At 38.6% G+C, this 16,957-nt stretch overlaps 1 protein-coding gene across 3 annotated transcripts in view; it reads right to left on the reverse strand.

Moving 5' to 3' along the window:
- The window catches only part of AAGAB (alpha and gamma adaptin binding protein), a 74,541-nt gene that overhangs the window by 38,417 nt on the left and 19,167 nt on the right, over window positions 1-16,957 (reverse strand). For all 3 annotated transcript variants that reach the window (XM_070377338.1, XM_070377337.1, XM_005893293.3), the window contains exons 2-4: window positions 15,599-15,789; window positions 15,372-15,468; window positions 14,961-15,050 (exon numbers count right to left, since the gene is read on the reverse strand). In XM_070377338.1, the coding sequence (XP_070233439.1) occupies window positions 14,961-15,050; window positions 15,372-15,468; window positions 15,599-15,789 (378 nt within the window). The remainder of the gene's footprint in view (window positions 1-14,960; window positions 15,051-15,371; window positions 15,469-15,598; window positions 15,790-16,957) is intronic.

Raw genomic sequence — 16,957 nt, forward strand, 5'->3', positions numbered from 1 at the left:
TTAAACATACTCACACACACTTACACATACTCACACACACATAAATATTTATATATATTCATCCCTCAGTATTCATGGAGGACTGGCTCCAGGACTCTCTCCCCACCATGGATACCAAAATCTGCAGATGCTCAAGTTACTTATATAAAATGGCTTAGTGTTTACATATAATCTACCTACTGATCGATCCCTGGGTCCAGAAGAACCCCTGGAGAAGGGCATGGCAACCAACTCCAATATTCCTGTCTGGAAAATCCCATGGACAGAGGAGCCTGGCAGGCTGCAGTCCATAGGGCTGCAGAGAGTTGGACATGACTGAAGTGACCTAGCACATAATCTACCTGCACTATCATCCCATATATCTTTTTTCCTCCCATATACTTTAAATCATCCCTTGACTACTTATAATACCCAATACTACGTAAACTTTTTGGAACCCTCTGGATTTTTTTTCCTGAACATTTTCAACATGTTGTTGGTTGAATCCACGGATGCAAAACCCTTAGATACAGAGGGCTGACTATATGTGCATATCTAGGACTGTGGGCCACAGTCCACACTTCAAAATAACTGACAATTATCTTGCCTATTTAGTTGTTATTTCACTCTATAACTTATGTAAAAAGGAAAAAAAACTAAGAAAATACAAAGCTTAGAGCTCCTGATAAGAATATTCTAGAAACTGGACAGTGAACAAGATGGGAAAGGAGAAGGATGTGGAGCTCACCTCCTTCAACAAATACGTCAAAAATACGTCTACATGTGGAACAATTCTCACAGAACACCTACTGAACACCAGCAGAAGAACTCAAGACTTCTGAAAGAGGAAGAAAATTTCCACATAACCAGGTAGGACAAAACAAGAGGAAAAAAGAAAGAGAAAGGAATCAGGACAGGACCTGCAACCCTGGAAGGGAGCCATGAAAGAGCAAAGGTTCCAATATCCTGGGAAGTCCCCGCACCAGCAGAGAGACCAGCCAGGACAGAGTGGGAGCTCTGGAGACTCAAAGGAGAGTGCAGCAACTGGCTGGAGAAGGCAAAACGGAGACCTACACAGACAGTAGGTGTGGCTGCCCTGCCCTGCCCAGTCTGAGACATGTGTCTGCCAGTGCAGGTGGGGGCTGGGTGCTGCACCTCAGGCTTTGGAGGTCAAACTCAGGGGGAGTGCTGGGGTTGGCTGTGCAGAGACGGCCTGAAGGGCTGGACTATGGTACATCCACAACCAAAGGTGCACGAGGAAGAAGCCTGGACCTGCCACAGAGGCAAGGTGCCACTGTAGGGGCCACGCAAGGGGAAAGACAGGGCTGCTTTAAGAGCCTCCTTCCCCACACACAGGTCTCAGACTTCAGGACACTGCCTATGCAAGCTCTGGGGGCGAAGAGAGATCCAAGAAATGGTGCCAATCACTGCCCCTGCTTTTGTGGAACCTACGAGTGCACAGAAGCTGCCGCCTTGGGCCCTGGGAGTGGGTATCAGCCAATGCCGCCATCGGCCTGGGAGAACACATGAGTTACAGCATCTGTGCACCCCCTATCAAGGGGATAACAGCTGGCACACACTGAGGAGAGGAGGAAGGCATCCACATAAAAGCAGCCCTTGCACTGAAAACATTAAACCTACAACAAGCTACACAGAGACACTCCCACAAACAAACAGTCTTCCAAGACCACAGTATATAAGTTTCTCCTAAACTCAGAGTAAGAGAAATATATGTAAAATGAAGATGCAGAGGAGCCAATACCACTTAAAAGACCAAGAGAATTCCCCTAAATGAACAATTAAACAGAATAAGACCCAAGGTCAAAAAAAATAAGAACAATTAAACAGATATTCTAAAACAAACAAATAACTAGAAACTATGAGGAGGCAAGAAAATTAGAAAATTCATTTGCCAAGACTAAAACTAAGATTCAAAAAAAAGTGATCTGGAAAACAGATCAGAACACAGAGTTTGAATTGTGCAACCCCACAGACGGCAGCCCACCAGGCTCCCGCCCCTGGGATTCTCAAGGCAAGAAATGCATATTACTCTCCAATGCATCAAAACAAACAAATAACTCTGAAACTTACAACCCCATGGGAGGCAAGAAAATTTTAGAAAATTCATTTTCTCCCAAGACACAGTAGACAAAACAAATAAAAAAATAAAGGCAATGATAAGCAAAATGCTCAGCGGTAAATTCTGATCAATGGAGACAACATGGGTTCAATAATGAAAAATCACCCCCCTTCAGAAAACACAGGCTATGGTTCATTGGGTTGCAAAGAGCTAGACACAACTAAAGCAACTGAGCACGCATGCATGGGATGTTTGAAATAATGACAGAGAAGGAGAAGAGAAAGGGGATTGAAAATGTGTTTGGAAAATAAGGAAACAGATATCCAGATACAGAAAGCACAGGAGTTCCTGAACAAGATGAACCCAAACAAACCAACATGAAGACATATTATAATCAAAATGGCAAAAGCTAAAGACAAAGAGAAGATCCCAAATGCACTAAAAGAAAAACAAGAGTTAATTATAAGGGAACACCCATAAGGCTATAAGCTGATTTCTCTACAGAAATAATGCAGACTAGAAGTGAGTGGATAAACATATTTAAAGTCTTAAAAGGGAAAAATCTGCAACCTAGAATGCTCTACCCAGCAAGAATAACATTTAGAAGAGAAGGAGAGATAAAGAATTTCTCAAATAAGGAAAAACTAAAAGAAAAGAGCAATACTAGACCTATTCTAAAAGAAATATTAAGGTCTTCTCTTATTATAAAAGAATCAAGAAGATATAGGAAAGAGAAAATCACAATTGTAAAGTAAATCATTTAAATAAGCCAATATACAGACCAAAAAGAAAAAAAAAAAGGCTTTAAATCTTTTTATGAAAGCAATGATAAACATAAGGAATGGCAAAAGGATGAACATGAAGAGGTAACTGAGGACATCAAAATGATAAAATGCAGGGGAGGAGAGTAGGAAAACACAGATTCTTTCATTTGAGCCTATATGACTACCAGTCTAAAAGCAAGCAGATACAGGAAGGGGTTAACATACTTGAAAAACAGGGTAACCACAAATCAAAAACATACAACAGATTCACAAAAACCAAAGAGAAAACACAAGCATAAAATAAAGGGAAATCATCAAACCACAAAATGAAAAACAAAGAGACAAAGAAGAAACACAGCATCAACTGGAAAACAAGGTTTAAAGTGACATTAAATACATATTTACCAATAATTTCCTCAAATGTAAACAGACTGTTCCAATCAAAGGACACGGGGTGGTGGACTGGATTGAAAAAACGAGACTATGCTACCGACAAGGCACCCTTGTAGGCACCACAAGGCACTTTGCACTTTAGGGCAAAGAACACACAGATCGGAAGCGAGGGGACAGAAAAAGACATATCATGCAAATGAAGATCACAGGAAAGCAAGAGTTGGCAATACTCATGTCAGACAAAATAGATTTTAAAGCAAAAGGCATAAAGAAAAACAAAGGAGGACACTATATGCACCAATACAGGAACACCCCAATACGTAAAACAAATCATGACAGACATAGAGTGAGAAAGTGATGGGAACACAGGAACACTAGGCTGGCCAAAAAGTTCCTTCGGTTTTAAGTTAAAATAACAGACCCATTTTTCATTTTCACCAAGAACTTTACTGAACAATGTATTCGCTATTTTGTTCTACTATCTTCTGCCATTTTCCAGGCACCCCCATAATCCCACCTCCCCAAAACTCTGTATCTTTCTGAGCAAAGAACTCTTCCAGGTGTCTTTTACAATCATCCAGGGAATTGACATTTTTTCCATTAAGAGAATTTTATAAAGACTGAAATAAATGGACATCCGAAGGTGCAATATCTGGTGAATATGACGATGAATCAGAACTTTCCAGTCAAGCTGTAACACTTTTTGCCTAGTCATCAAAGAAACATGTGGTCTTGAGTTATCCTGACGGAAGATTATGCATTTTCTGTTGACTAATTCTAGACACTTTTCGTCTAGTGCTGCTTTCACCTGGTCTACGTGGGAGCGGTACTTACTGCAATTAATCGAGCTCCAAAAGGAGCTCCTAGTAGAGGACTCACTTCCAACCCACATGTACACAACATCACCTTCCTTGGATGAAGACCAGCCTTTGGTGTGGTCGGTGGTGGTTCCACGACCTCTTGCTCTCTGTTCTCTTCCATTCCACATTATTGTACAGTATCTACCTTTCATTGCTTGTCACAAATTGTTTTTAAAATGGAACGTTTTCATTACGTTTAAGCAGAGTCACATGTGAAAATATGATCGACGTTTTTTTCACTTATGTGGAACCCAAACATGAAAACCATAAGAGAATACTATGAACAATTTATGCCAACAAATTTAACAACGGAGAAGAAATGAACAAGTTTCCAGAAAAATACTTCCCATTAAAACTGAATCAAGAAGAAGATAATTTGAAAAGATGGACCACTGGTAGTGAAAGAGAATCTGTAGTTGAAAAAACAAAAAATTCCCTACAAACAAGTCTAGGTCCAGATGGCTTCACAGGCGAATTCTACCAAACATACAAAGAACTTTTCTCGATCCTTCTCAAACTCTTCCAAAAGACTGAAGAGAAGGGAATACTACCAAAGACATACTATGAAACCACCATCACCCTGATACCAAACTAAACAAAGACATCACCAAAAAAGAAAATTACGGGCCAGTATCTTTGATGATATTATGAAGTACAAAATGAAGCAGGGCAAAGGCTAATACACAGTTTTCCCAAGAGAATGCACTGGTCATAGCAAACACCCTCTTCCAAAAACACAACAGACAACTCTACAAATGGACATCACCAGATAGTCAATAGCGAAATGAGATTGATTATAATCTTTGCAGCCTAAGATGGAGAAGCTCTATACAGTCAGCAAAAACAAGACCAGGAGCTGACTGTGGCTTAGATAATCAGCAACTTATTGCAAAATTCAGGCTTAAAATGAAGACAGTAGGGAAAACCATTAGGCCATTCAGGTATGACCTAAATCAAATTCCTTATGATTATGCAGTGGAGGTGACGAATAGATTCAAGGGATTAGATCTGGTAGACAGAATGCCTGAAGAACTATGGACAGAGTTTTGAAACATTGTACAGGAGGAAGTGATCAAACCATTTCCAAGGAAAAGAAATGCAAAAAGGCAAAATGGTTGTCTGAGGAGGCCTTACAAATAGCTGAGAAAAGAAGAGAAGTGAAAGGAAAAGGAGAAAGGGAACAATATACCCAACTGAATGCAGAGTTCCAGAGAATAGCTAGGAGAGATAAGAAAGCCTTCTTAAGTGAATAATGCAAAGAAATAGAGGAAAACAACAGAATGGAAAAGACGAGAGCTCTTCAAAAAACCAGGGTTATCGAGGGAACATTTTATGCAAAGATGAGCATAATAAAGGACAAAAATGGTTTAACAGAAATGGAAAGACTTAACAGAAGACTTAAAGACTTAACAGAAGACTTAACTTAAAGACTTAACAGAAACGGAAGAGATTAAGAAGAGGTGGCAAAAATACACAGAAGAACTATACAAAAAAGATCTTAATAACTTAGATAACCACGATGATGTGTTCATTTACCCAGAGTCAGACATCCTGGAGTGTGAAGTCAAGTGGGCCTTAGGAAGCATTACTACAAACAAAGCTAGCGGAGGTTACAGAATTCTAATTGAGCTATTTCAAATTCTAAAAGATGATGCTGATAAAGTGCTGCACTCAATATGCCAGCAAATTTGGAAAACTCAGCAATGGCCACAGGACTGGAAAAGGTCAGTTTTCATTCCAATTCAAAAGAAGGACAATGCCAAAGAATGTTGAAACTATTGCACAATTGCACTCATTTCACATGCTGGCAAGAATGCTCAAAATCCTTCAAGCTAGGCTTCAGCAGTACGTGAACCAAGATCTTCCATATGTACAAGCTAGATTTAGAAAAGGCAGAGGAAACAGAACAAATTGCCAACATTTGCTGGATCATAGAAAAAGCAAGGGAATTACGGAAAAACATCTACTTTTGCTTCATTGACTATGCTAAAGTTTTTGACTGTGTAGATCATGACAAACTGGAAAACTTAGATGGGAATACCAGACCACCCTACCTGCCTCCTGAGAAACCTGTATGCAGGTCAAGAAGCAAGAGTTAGAGCCAGACATGGAACAATGGACTAGATCAAAATTGGGAAAGAAGTACGTCAAGGCTGCATATTGTCACCTTGATTATTTAACTTATATGCAGAGTATATCATGCAAAATGCCAGGCTGGATGAGTCCAAGCTGGAATCTAGATTGCCAGGAACAATATCAACAACCTCAGATATGCAGATGATACCATTCTAATGGGAGAAGTGAAGAGGAACTAAGGAGCCTCGTGATGAGGGTGAAAGAGAAGAGTGAAAAAGATAGCTTAAAACTCAACATTCAAAAAACTAAGATTATGGCACCTGGTCCCATCATGGCAAATAGAAGGGGCAAAAGTGGAAACAGTGACAGATTTTACTAACTCTGATTCCAAAATCACTGTGGATGGTGACTGTAGCCATGAAATGAAAAGACAGTTGGTTGCTCCTTGGAAGAAAAGCTATGACAAACCTAGACAGTGTATTAGAAAGTAGAGACATCACTTTGCTGAGAAAGGTCCACATAGGCAAAGGTATGTTTTTTCAGTAATCACATACAGATGTGAGAGCTGGACCATAAAGAAGGCGGAGAGCTTAAGGACTGATGGTTTTGACCTGTGGTGCTGGAAAAGACTCTTGAGATTCCCAAGGACAGCAAAGAGATCAAACTAGTCAATCAATCCTAAAGGAAATTAACCCTGAATTCTCACTGGAAGGACTGATACTGAAGCTCTAATACTTTGGCCACCTGATGTGAAGAGACTACTTATTGGAAAAGACTCTGATGCTGGGAAAGATTGAGGGCAAGAGGAGAAGTGGGCAACAGAGGATGAGATGGTTGGATGGCATTACCGACTCAATGGACATGAGTTTAAGTAAACTCTGGGAGATACTGAAGGACAGGGAAGCCTGGCAGGCTGCAGTGTATGGGGTCACAAATAGTCAAACACAACTTAGCGACTGAACAACAATAATCTTTGATGAACACAGACGTAAAAATTTTCAAAAAATATTAGCAAACTGAATCCAACATCACTTCCTGGCAAATAGATGGGGAAACAGTGGAAACAGTGGCAGACTTTATTTTTCTCAGCTCCAAAATCACTGCAGATGGTGATTGCAGCCATGAAATTAAAAAACGCTTACTCCTTGAAAGGAAAGTTATGATCAACCTAGACAGCATATTAAAAAGCAGAGACATTACTTTGCCAACAAAGGTCCATCTAGTCAAGGCTATGGTTTTTCCAGTAGTCATGTATGGATGTGAGAGTTGGACTATAAAGGAAGCTGAGTGCAGAAGAATTGATGCTTTTGAACTGTGGCGTTGGAGAAGACTCTTGAGAGTCCCGCGGAATGCAGGGAGATCCAACCAGTCCATCCTAAAGGAGGTCAGTCCTGGGTGTTCACTGCAAGGACTGATGTTGAAGCTGAAACTCCAATACTTTGCCACCTGACGCAAAGAGTTGACTCATTGGAAAAGACCCTGATGCTGGGAAAGATTGAGGGCAGGAGGAGAAGGGGACAACAGAGGATGAGATGGTTGGATGGCATCACTGACTCAATGGACATGGGTTTGGGTAGACTCCGGGAGTTGATGATGGACAGGGAGGCCTGGCGTGCTGCGGTTCATGGGGTCACAAAGAGTCAGACACAACTGAGCGACTGAACTGAACTGAACTGAATCCAACAACACATAAAAAAGATCATATACCATGACCAAGTAGGATTCATCCTAAGTTCACAAGGATGGTTCAACATATGCATATCAGTCAATGTGCTATACCATCTCAACAAACAATAAAAACCATATGATCACCTCAACAGATGCACAAAAACCACCTAACCAAATACAACATCCATTCATGATAAAAAGTCTTACCAAAGTGAGTATAAAAGGAACATATCTCAATATTATAAAAGTTATTTATGACAACCCACAGTCAATATAATACTCAACGGTGAAAGGCTGATCTGGAACAAGGAGGCCCACTATCATCATTTCTATTCAACACAGTATTGAAAGTCCTGGCCACAGCAACCAGACAAGAAATAAAAGGTATCAAATTACAAAGGAAGAGGTAAAAATGTCATTATTTGTAGATGACATGATATCATATCAGAAAATCCTAAAGACTCCACACAAAAATTACTATAACTGATAAATTCAGCAACTTAGCAAGATACAAGATTAACATACAGAAATCAGTTGCATTTATTTACACTAACAATGAAAGATGAGCAAGGGAATGTAAACAAACAATCCCATTTAAAATCACATCCAAAAAATTACTTAGGAATAAATCTCACCAAGGAGGTAAAAAATGTACTTATATGCTAGAAACTACAAAATATTAATAAAGGAAATTAAAGAGGCAACCTAAATATCCATAGACAGAAGAATGGATAAAGAAGATGTGGCCTGCATACACAATGGAGTATTACTCTGCCACCCAAAGGAATGCAATAATGCCATTTGAAGGAACATGATGGACCCACGCTGATTTGTATTGTATTTTAGATTCCACATATAAGTGATATCATATGATATTTGTCTTTCTTTTTATGACTTACTTTGCTTAGCATGTTGTATTATTTGAAGTCTGGGAGGGTTACGTGTGATACACACACTTTTTAAATGTTCTTTAATGATGATTCAAAGAAATGGAAAGATATTCCATGCTCTTGGATTGGAAGATTTAATATTGCTAAAATAGCCATACTAAATTGGGAGACTGGGACTGATGTATAAGCACTGCCATGTGTAAAAGAGATAGCTAGTGTGAGTTCAGCTCAGTGTTCTGTGATGATCTAGATGGAATGGGGAAAGGTGGGGGTGGAAGAGAGGTCCAAGAGGAAGAAGACATATATACACAGAGCTGATTCACTGCATTGTACAGCGGAAATTAACACAACATTATAGAGCAACCATACCCCAAAATAAAGGCCATACTACCCAAAGCAATCTACAAATTTAATGCCATTCCTATTAAATTACCCATGGCATTTTTCACAGAACCAGAATAATCCTAAAATTTATATGAAACCATAGAAGACCAGGATTGCCGAAGCAACCCTGAAGGAAAAGAACAAAGCAGGAGGCATAATGTATCTACAAAACAAAAACACAGAGAACAGACCTGTGGTTGCCAAGGGGGTGGGAGGAGGGCTGCAGTGGGAGGCTGGGGTCAGTAGAAGCAAACCACTGCATACAGAATGGAAAAACATCAAGGCCCTACTGAAGAGCACAGGGAACTAAATTCAATATCCTGAGATATTTTCCACAATTTAGAAGAATATAAAACAGCATGTATTGGCACAGAAACAGAAATACAGATCAGTGGAATAGAATAGAGAGACCAGAAATAAACCCACACACCTATGGTCAATTAACAGTCAACAAAAGAGGCAAGAATATACAATGGGGAAAGACAGTCTCTTCAGCAAGTGGTGCTGGGAAAGTTGGACAGCCACATGTAAAACAATAAAGCTAAAATAAACCCTCTCACCATACACAAGAATAAATTCAAAATGGCTTAAAGATCTAAATATAAGACAAGACCCCGTAAAACTCCTAGAAGAGACCACAGGCAAAACATTCTCTGAGATAAATCATTTTATGTCATAAATCTCTGACATAAAACCAATGTTTTCTTAGGTCAGTCTCCCAAGGCAATAGAAATAAAAGCAAAAATAAACAAATGGGACCTAATTAAACTTGTAAGCTTTTCCAAAGCAAAGGAAACAAAACAAAAAGACAACCTACAGAATGGGAGAAAATATTTGCATACGATGTAACTGACAAGGGCTTCATTTCCAAAATACATATACAGTTCATACAACTCAACAGCAACAAAAAAACAAAAACCCAATCAAAAAATGGGCAGAAGACCTAAACAGACTTTTCTCCAAAGAAAACATACATATAGCTAACAGGCACATAAAAGATGCTCAATGTCATTAATTATTAGAGAAATGCAAATCAAAACTACAATGAAGTAGTACCTCACACAAATCAGAATGGCCATCATTAAAAAGTCTTCAAATAGCAATTACTGCTATTAGAGGGTGTGGAGAGAAGGGAACCCTCCTAAACTGTTGCTGGGAATGCAAATTGGTACAGCCACTGTGAAAAACAGAATGAAGGTTCCTCCAAAAACTAAAAATAGACTCATCTTATGATCCATCAATCCCACTCCTGGGCATATACTCAGACAAAACTATAATTCAAAAAGATACATGTAAATGTATGTTCACAGCAGCACTATATTCAACAGCAAAGAATGGAAACAAACTAAATGTCCACGGAGAGATGAATGGATAAAGAAGATGTGGTCTGTACACACAATGGAATATTACTCAGCCACCAAAAGGAAGGAAAGAATGCCATTTACAGCAACATGGATGGACCCAAAGATTATCATACTAAGCAAAGTAAGTCAGAAAGAAAAAGACAAATACCATAGACAAATATCACTTTTATGTGGAATCTTAAAGATGACGCAAGTCAAAATACCTACATAACAAAAACAGTCTTGTGGTTGCCAAGGGGGTGGGGGGGGGAAGAGATGGAGTAGGAGGTTGGGGTTAGTAGAAGCAAACCATTACATATAGAATGAATAAACCACAAAGTCCTACTGTATAGCACAGGGAACTATATTCAATATCCTGGGATATTTTCCACCATGATGATGAATAAAATATCTTTTTTTATATCTTTTATATATATATATTATACACATGTATATATATATATTATATATATATATATAATATACATACACACACAAACAGAACTTTCCTGGTAGCTCAGCTGGTAAAGAATCTGCCTGCAATGCAGGAGACCCTGGGTTCAATTCATGGGTTGGGAAGTTCCCCTGGAGAAGGGATAGGTTACCCACTCCAGTATTCTTGGGCTTCCCTGGTGGCTCAGACAGTAAAGAATCCACCTGCAATCTGGGAGACCTGGGTTTGATCCCTGGGTTGGATAGATCCCCTCGAGGAGGGCATGGCAAACCACTCCAGTATTCCTGTCTGGAGAATCCCTATGGACAGAGGAGCTGGCAGGCTACAGTCCATGAGGTTGCAGAGGGTCAGATACAACTGAGCAACTAAGCACAGCACATACATATACACACACAACTGAATCACTCTGTTTACAGCATAAATTAATACAATATTGTAAACCAACTACGAAAAGTGTAGTTGCTCAGTTGTGTCTGACTCTTTGTTACCCCATGGACTGTAGCCCCTGTCCATGGGATTTTCCAGGCAAGAATACTGGAGTGGGTTGCCATTCCCTTCTTCAGGGGATCTTCCCAACTCAGGGCTCAAACCTGGGTCTTCTGCATTGCAGGTAGATTCCTTACTGTCTGAGCCACGACTTTAATTAAAAATATATTCTAGAAACTAAATTAAATAAACACACAGTACAAAGGATTATCTAGTAAAGTCAACCTCATTACCTCACCAATGGAATCCACTCATACTCCTCGGAAAATGTTAGTTTCCATCAATTACACAATCCTGGGATTGTACTAGCAATACCAAACTTGGCTTTTCATAAACAATGAGTTTCCCAAGGGCAGGAAAGGTCCTCTTGGTATGCTATAAAATCCAGTAAATGCCCCAACTTTTCCTCATTGGGAACCATACAGCGATAATTACTATTTATAATAGATATCTAGATAACAATTTCTTGATAGGAAATAGACAGCTTAAGAGTGAGAAGTGAAATTACTATAACCGTAAGAGATAAGCAAGGGGTCATTTAAAAAAAGAAAGAATAAACCACAAACACTGACAACTTAATTAGTTCAGTATCAGTACTATCTTGCTTCCGGAATTTGACACTAAAAGTAACGGGGCAGTAATCCTAGTTTGCATTCCAATAAGACAGTATTCTTAGCTACAATGTTGATATGAGTATACACAAAGGAAATGAAAATCCTTCAGCTGAGTCTTACAATACTCAAGTGGAAAATAGCAGCAGAATCTAAAAGTTTTCATGTGGTTTAAAAAGTTTTTTAGAGTGTACAGAGCACAGTCCGTACAGAACCTGTCTCTAGTGGCCTGGCCCAGTCCTGGGTGGTTTAACGGGAACAGCACAGAATTAGAAGTCATAAGATCTGAATGTGAAGCCAGGCTCTGTAACTTATTAGCTATTTGATTAAGGGCAAATCACTCATGCTATTCTCAAAGAAAAGTAGAGATGACATCACCTTGTGTACCTTTCCCGTGGAAAAGATGCACTGGAACTGATGATTCACTGGTGTGACCTTTCCCTCTAAAATGGAAACTCCTTGAAGGCAGGAGTCATGTCTTACTGAATTCATTATTCTCACTACTTAAACTAACATAGCGCCTGAAAGACAAGAGGCTTTTAGTAAATGATGAAATAATGAATCGTTTAAATACCATCCTACCAACCTAACAGAAATATAGGAAGGATTAAATCGGAAATACTCAACAAAGACAAGTTTATCTTCATCAGTGTTTAAATGAAGAAATAAAAGCTATGTTTATCTTAACTTTCAGTGATTCAAATCTTGAAAGAATAACTAATACTTCAGATGATATATAACCAGGAGCCAAAAATATGATCATAAATAAAGAATTAGAATTGATAAGATTAATTTAATACAAACAAAGATAAAGTCTCATATTGATGTTTGAATAATACATGCCAATCAACGAGAGGGTATATGAGGGAAATGATGAGGGTATGTGGGATGAGGATACATGGGAAAAAACAACGAAGGTATATGGCAACAATACATGCCAATAAACAATGAGAGTATATAGACTAATACATGCCAATAAATGATGAGGGTATATGCAAACAATTGGCATTGAAACATTCTAGGAAGGTTTTAGTTAATTTACCTAAAGATAATATGTTGAAATCTACTTTTAAGCTCAGTTAGGGAATTCCCTGGCACTCCAGTGGTTAGGACTCCATATTCTCACTGCCATAGGCCAGGGTTCGATCCCTGGTCAGGGAACTAAGATCCTGCAAGCCACGCGGCACACCATTAAAAGAAAGAAAAAAAGTGTCTTATATACAAGACACAAAATCATAATAAAGGAACAAAATTGAATAATTAAAAAAAAAGATTATGCTGAATACAAGAACATTATTCACTATGGTTAATTTATGTTGATGTATAGCAGAAACTAGGCTTCCCTGGTGGCTTAGATGGCAAAGAATCCACCTGCAATGCAGGAGACCTGGGTTCAGTTCCTGGTTTGGAAAGATCTCCTGGAGGAGGGCATGGCAAACCACTCCAGTATTCTTGCCTGGGGAATCCCCATGGACAGGGGAGCCTGGCAGGCTACAGTCCATGGGGTCGCACAGAGCTGGACACGAGTAAGCGACTTCGCACGCACGCACACACAGCAGAAACCAACACAATATTGTAAAGCAATTATCCTCCAATTAATGAATAAATGTTTTTTAAAAAAGGAACATTATCCAGACAAGGGGTAAGGGAGCAGCATAGCAAGATAAAGGAGCAGAGATTCCAAAATGAAAACAGATAAAGAAAATGACTCAAATGTTTTTTCTCAAGGACAATCGGAAAAAGAGCACATTCTTGTGCTAGAAGTAAGCAATCACACACATGCTAGCGTGCAAAACAGGGCACAAGTTTCAAGAATTCTAGAAAAACATGGAAGAGAAATTGTACTTAATAATTTTGAATATTCTAAAAAATGTACAGGGAGAAAAATCAGCTTTTTTTATTTCATTTTTGTCCTCTTTTTCTCTGGTGGGGCTTTAAAGGTAACAACATTTTTTGGAAAAAATTCTAAGTCAGAATATAGAAAAATGTTTCTTAATTTATTTTTAAAAAAAAATAGGTTTCAAATAATGATTACTTTTAGCCTCTCTATGCACTTTAATTCAAGTTGGCTGCCCTACTTAGAATGTCTTTTGCAACAACCAGCATCTTCCCACCAGTCCTCTGGCTCTAAATCCAGTACCTTCCCTATTTCTTTCCCATGGAGCAGCTTACAAGTACGAGTTCACAGTGCCAATGCATTCTTTGAACTTCTGAAGGGAAATAACCTCTTTGATCTCTGAAACACCATAGCACCATGATTTATATTTTTTATAATACTTAGGAAGTTCCATGTATTCAGTAATTTGTATACAAGTTTCATCTCTTGTACCAGATTATAAGGTTTTGGAGGCCAAACTGTCTTATCTTGGTAGACTCCACAGTAGCTAACACAGTTGTACTTGGAAGGAAAAATATGAGAAGAAGAATGGGGGAAGGGGAAAAAAGAGGGGAAAGAAATAGAAGGTCCAAAATATAGTAGAAGGAAGCTAAGTACAGAGTTACCCACCCAGGGGCGGGGGGACATTCTGCGTCTGTTTGTGGTTTCAAATGTCCAAAAGACACACAAATAGTACTGACAGGCCCCCTACGGTCCCTAGGAATTCAGCCTCAGGTTACTAGAAATGCAAAATAAGAAACATAAACTTTATAACTATTTATGAATTAGGCCAAACCCTCCTTTTTTGGCAGCAAAGAAAGGATAAGAGACTGGGGAAATGACTAAGATTTAAGGTAGAAATCTCTATCCATAAGAAAAACAAACATGTCGAAAGTCCTCAAGTGGGTGGTTAAAACCAAATAAATGGATTATTCGATTAATAGACTGCATCAATGGATTCTGCATAAATCTTTTCAAAAAGCTAGGGACAAATTATGTGTTTTGAGTATCACTTTGATTCTTCTTCCTTGAATTAAAATAATCTCTCATCTCTTAATCCAAAATCTATGTTTTCTCCAGACATAAAAATACTTACCATCTTCCTCAGGCAACTCTTCCGGACTAAGTTCTACCAATTCAAAGCCATGTTTGATACACCACTCTTGAGCTTTCTGTCGGTTTACACCTAAAATAACATGCAAAAGATTCTTCATAAGCAAAAGAAAATAAAATAAAACACGAATATTGCTGCAACACTCTCCACAAAGTGTTAATCTTTAATGTCAATGTTATTCTAAAGGCATCCAAAATAAATCAATAAAAAGAAGATGATTTTTCAAACCCCAAGTGTCCATTCTTAAAAAATTAAATACTGCAAGAGAAAAAGCTGAAGATATTTTTGTAAGGTAGTAAAATCATACAAGACATACAGCTCTGAGCTAAGGAAACCAATGTCTTGTTTACCAAGGAATGGCAAACACATGTGCCACCTGCTGCTGTGCCTTACCATTCTCGGATACTCTATCGCAGACCAAGATCATCACCTCAGGTAACCACGACTCTGCCAGAGGAAGCCAGGAGGAAACACTATCAAGACCAGATTTCTAGAGGGATAAAAAATATACAAACAAAAACAGAAAAAGAGACATTAAGAGAACTCACAGAAAATGCAAAGGGGAAAGAAAAAGCACAAAATAATTTTTTATTCAAGGTCCAAGGAGAATAAAATCTTACTTGTGTGCTGTCAAAGTAAACCACAAATGCTTGGACAGACTCTGCAATCTCTGCGGTGACTAGAAATTTGTTTGGCACCACGCACAGATTGATATCTGCTGAGTAGTATTTATTATCGATGGTCCAGGGATAAAACCTCACAGCATCATTGGCAGTCACTTCCACAACAACGTCTTCTGTTCCAAGAATATCTAAATAAATGACACAACATTACCATGGAAAGTGCAAAATCAATATACACTGGTCAAACTGCTCAGTAAAATACCATATTAAAAAGGCATTTACTTCCGCTGCTTCTCTTTACGCAAGGATTTCGAAGTTTTCAAAGGGGATCCCATACGCTATTTTCTTCTTGGATAATTTGACTGTAATAGTGACATAATTTAATTCAATTAATTGGCATTTTTCTTTAAGAATATAAAAACTAGGGAATTCTCTGAAGGTCCACTGGTTAGGACCCTATGCTTCCAATGCAGGGGGGACGGGTTCAATCCCTGGTCAGGGAGTTAAGATACTACATGCCACCTGGCACAGCCAAAAAGAGAATATGAAAACTACTGAGACTAGATTAGACAATACTAGAGCACAAAACAGTCATCTAACAAAACACCCACGAAAGAGCGTGTGGAAGAGAAAATCTAACAGTTACATTTATTTTATTGCTTACATACTTCATGGCAGCTGAAAGTCTAAGAAAAGTCAAGAATGTTTAACTATTCTGTACTTACTGCAAGCTAAAAGGCAGATGGCAGCAAGGCTAACCATTAACAAAATGGAAGGGCTACACACAGTCCCTACGCCAAACGCTGACGCATTAATTCAACTAATAAAAGAATGGATACCGATAAATGACCCCTTTCCATTTATATTCAGCCTTGTTAGATTCTTTGAAAGCCAATTCAAATTCTTGTTGACAAAGACACTTTGGGCAAATTTAATATAAAAGAGCCAAGAAAATTAAGTGCTTTAGGAGAGAACCAAATCTTTCAGAAATCCATTTATAGTAAGGGTATAACTTTTAAAATTCTTAGAGTAAAAGCCAAGTCAATGATGAACAAATACAGTTGTGGTCATGGGACCAACAGAGCATTCTGCGTCTATAAAGTCATATTTAGAACTGGAAGAGACATCAGAAATTGTTCTAACCCAAACTCCCATCTCTCATACCCAAATCCACAATCTTTATTCTACACATACGTAGAAAATGAACTTAGAGATCTAAAATGACATGCCACTAACTGGGTGATTATAAGAATATACAGCAAAATGGCCACAAACTCCTTTTTAATACATACTAAGATGAACATATATACGGGCCTCCAGGTGGCTCAGTGGTAAAGAATCTGCATGAAACACAGG

The sequence above is a fragment of the Bos mutus genome, chromosome 10 (genome assembly GCF_027580195.1).
Source record: "Bos mutus isolate GX-2022 chromosome 10, NWIPB_WYAK_1.1, whole genome shotgun sequence".
NCBI lineage: Eukaryota > Metazoa > Chordata > Mammalia > Artiodactyla > Bovidae > Bos > Bos mutus.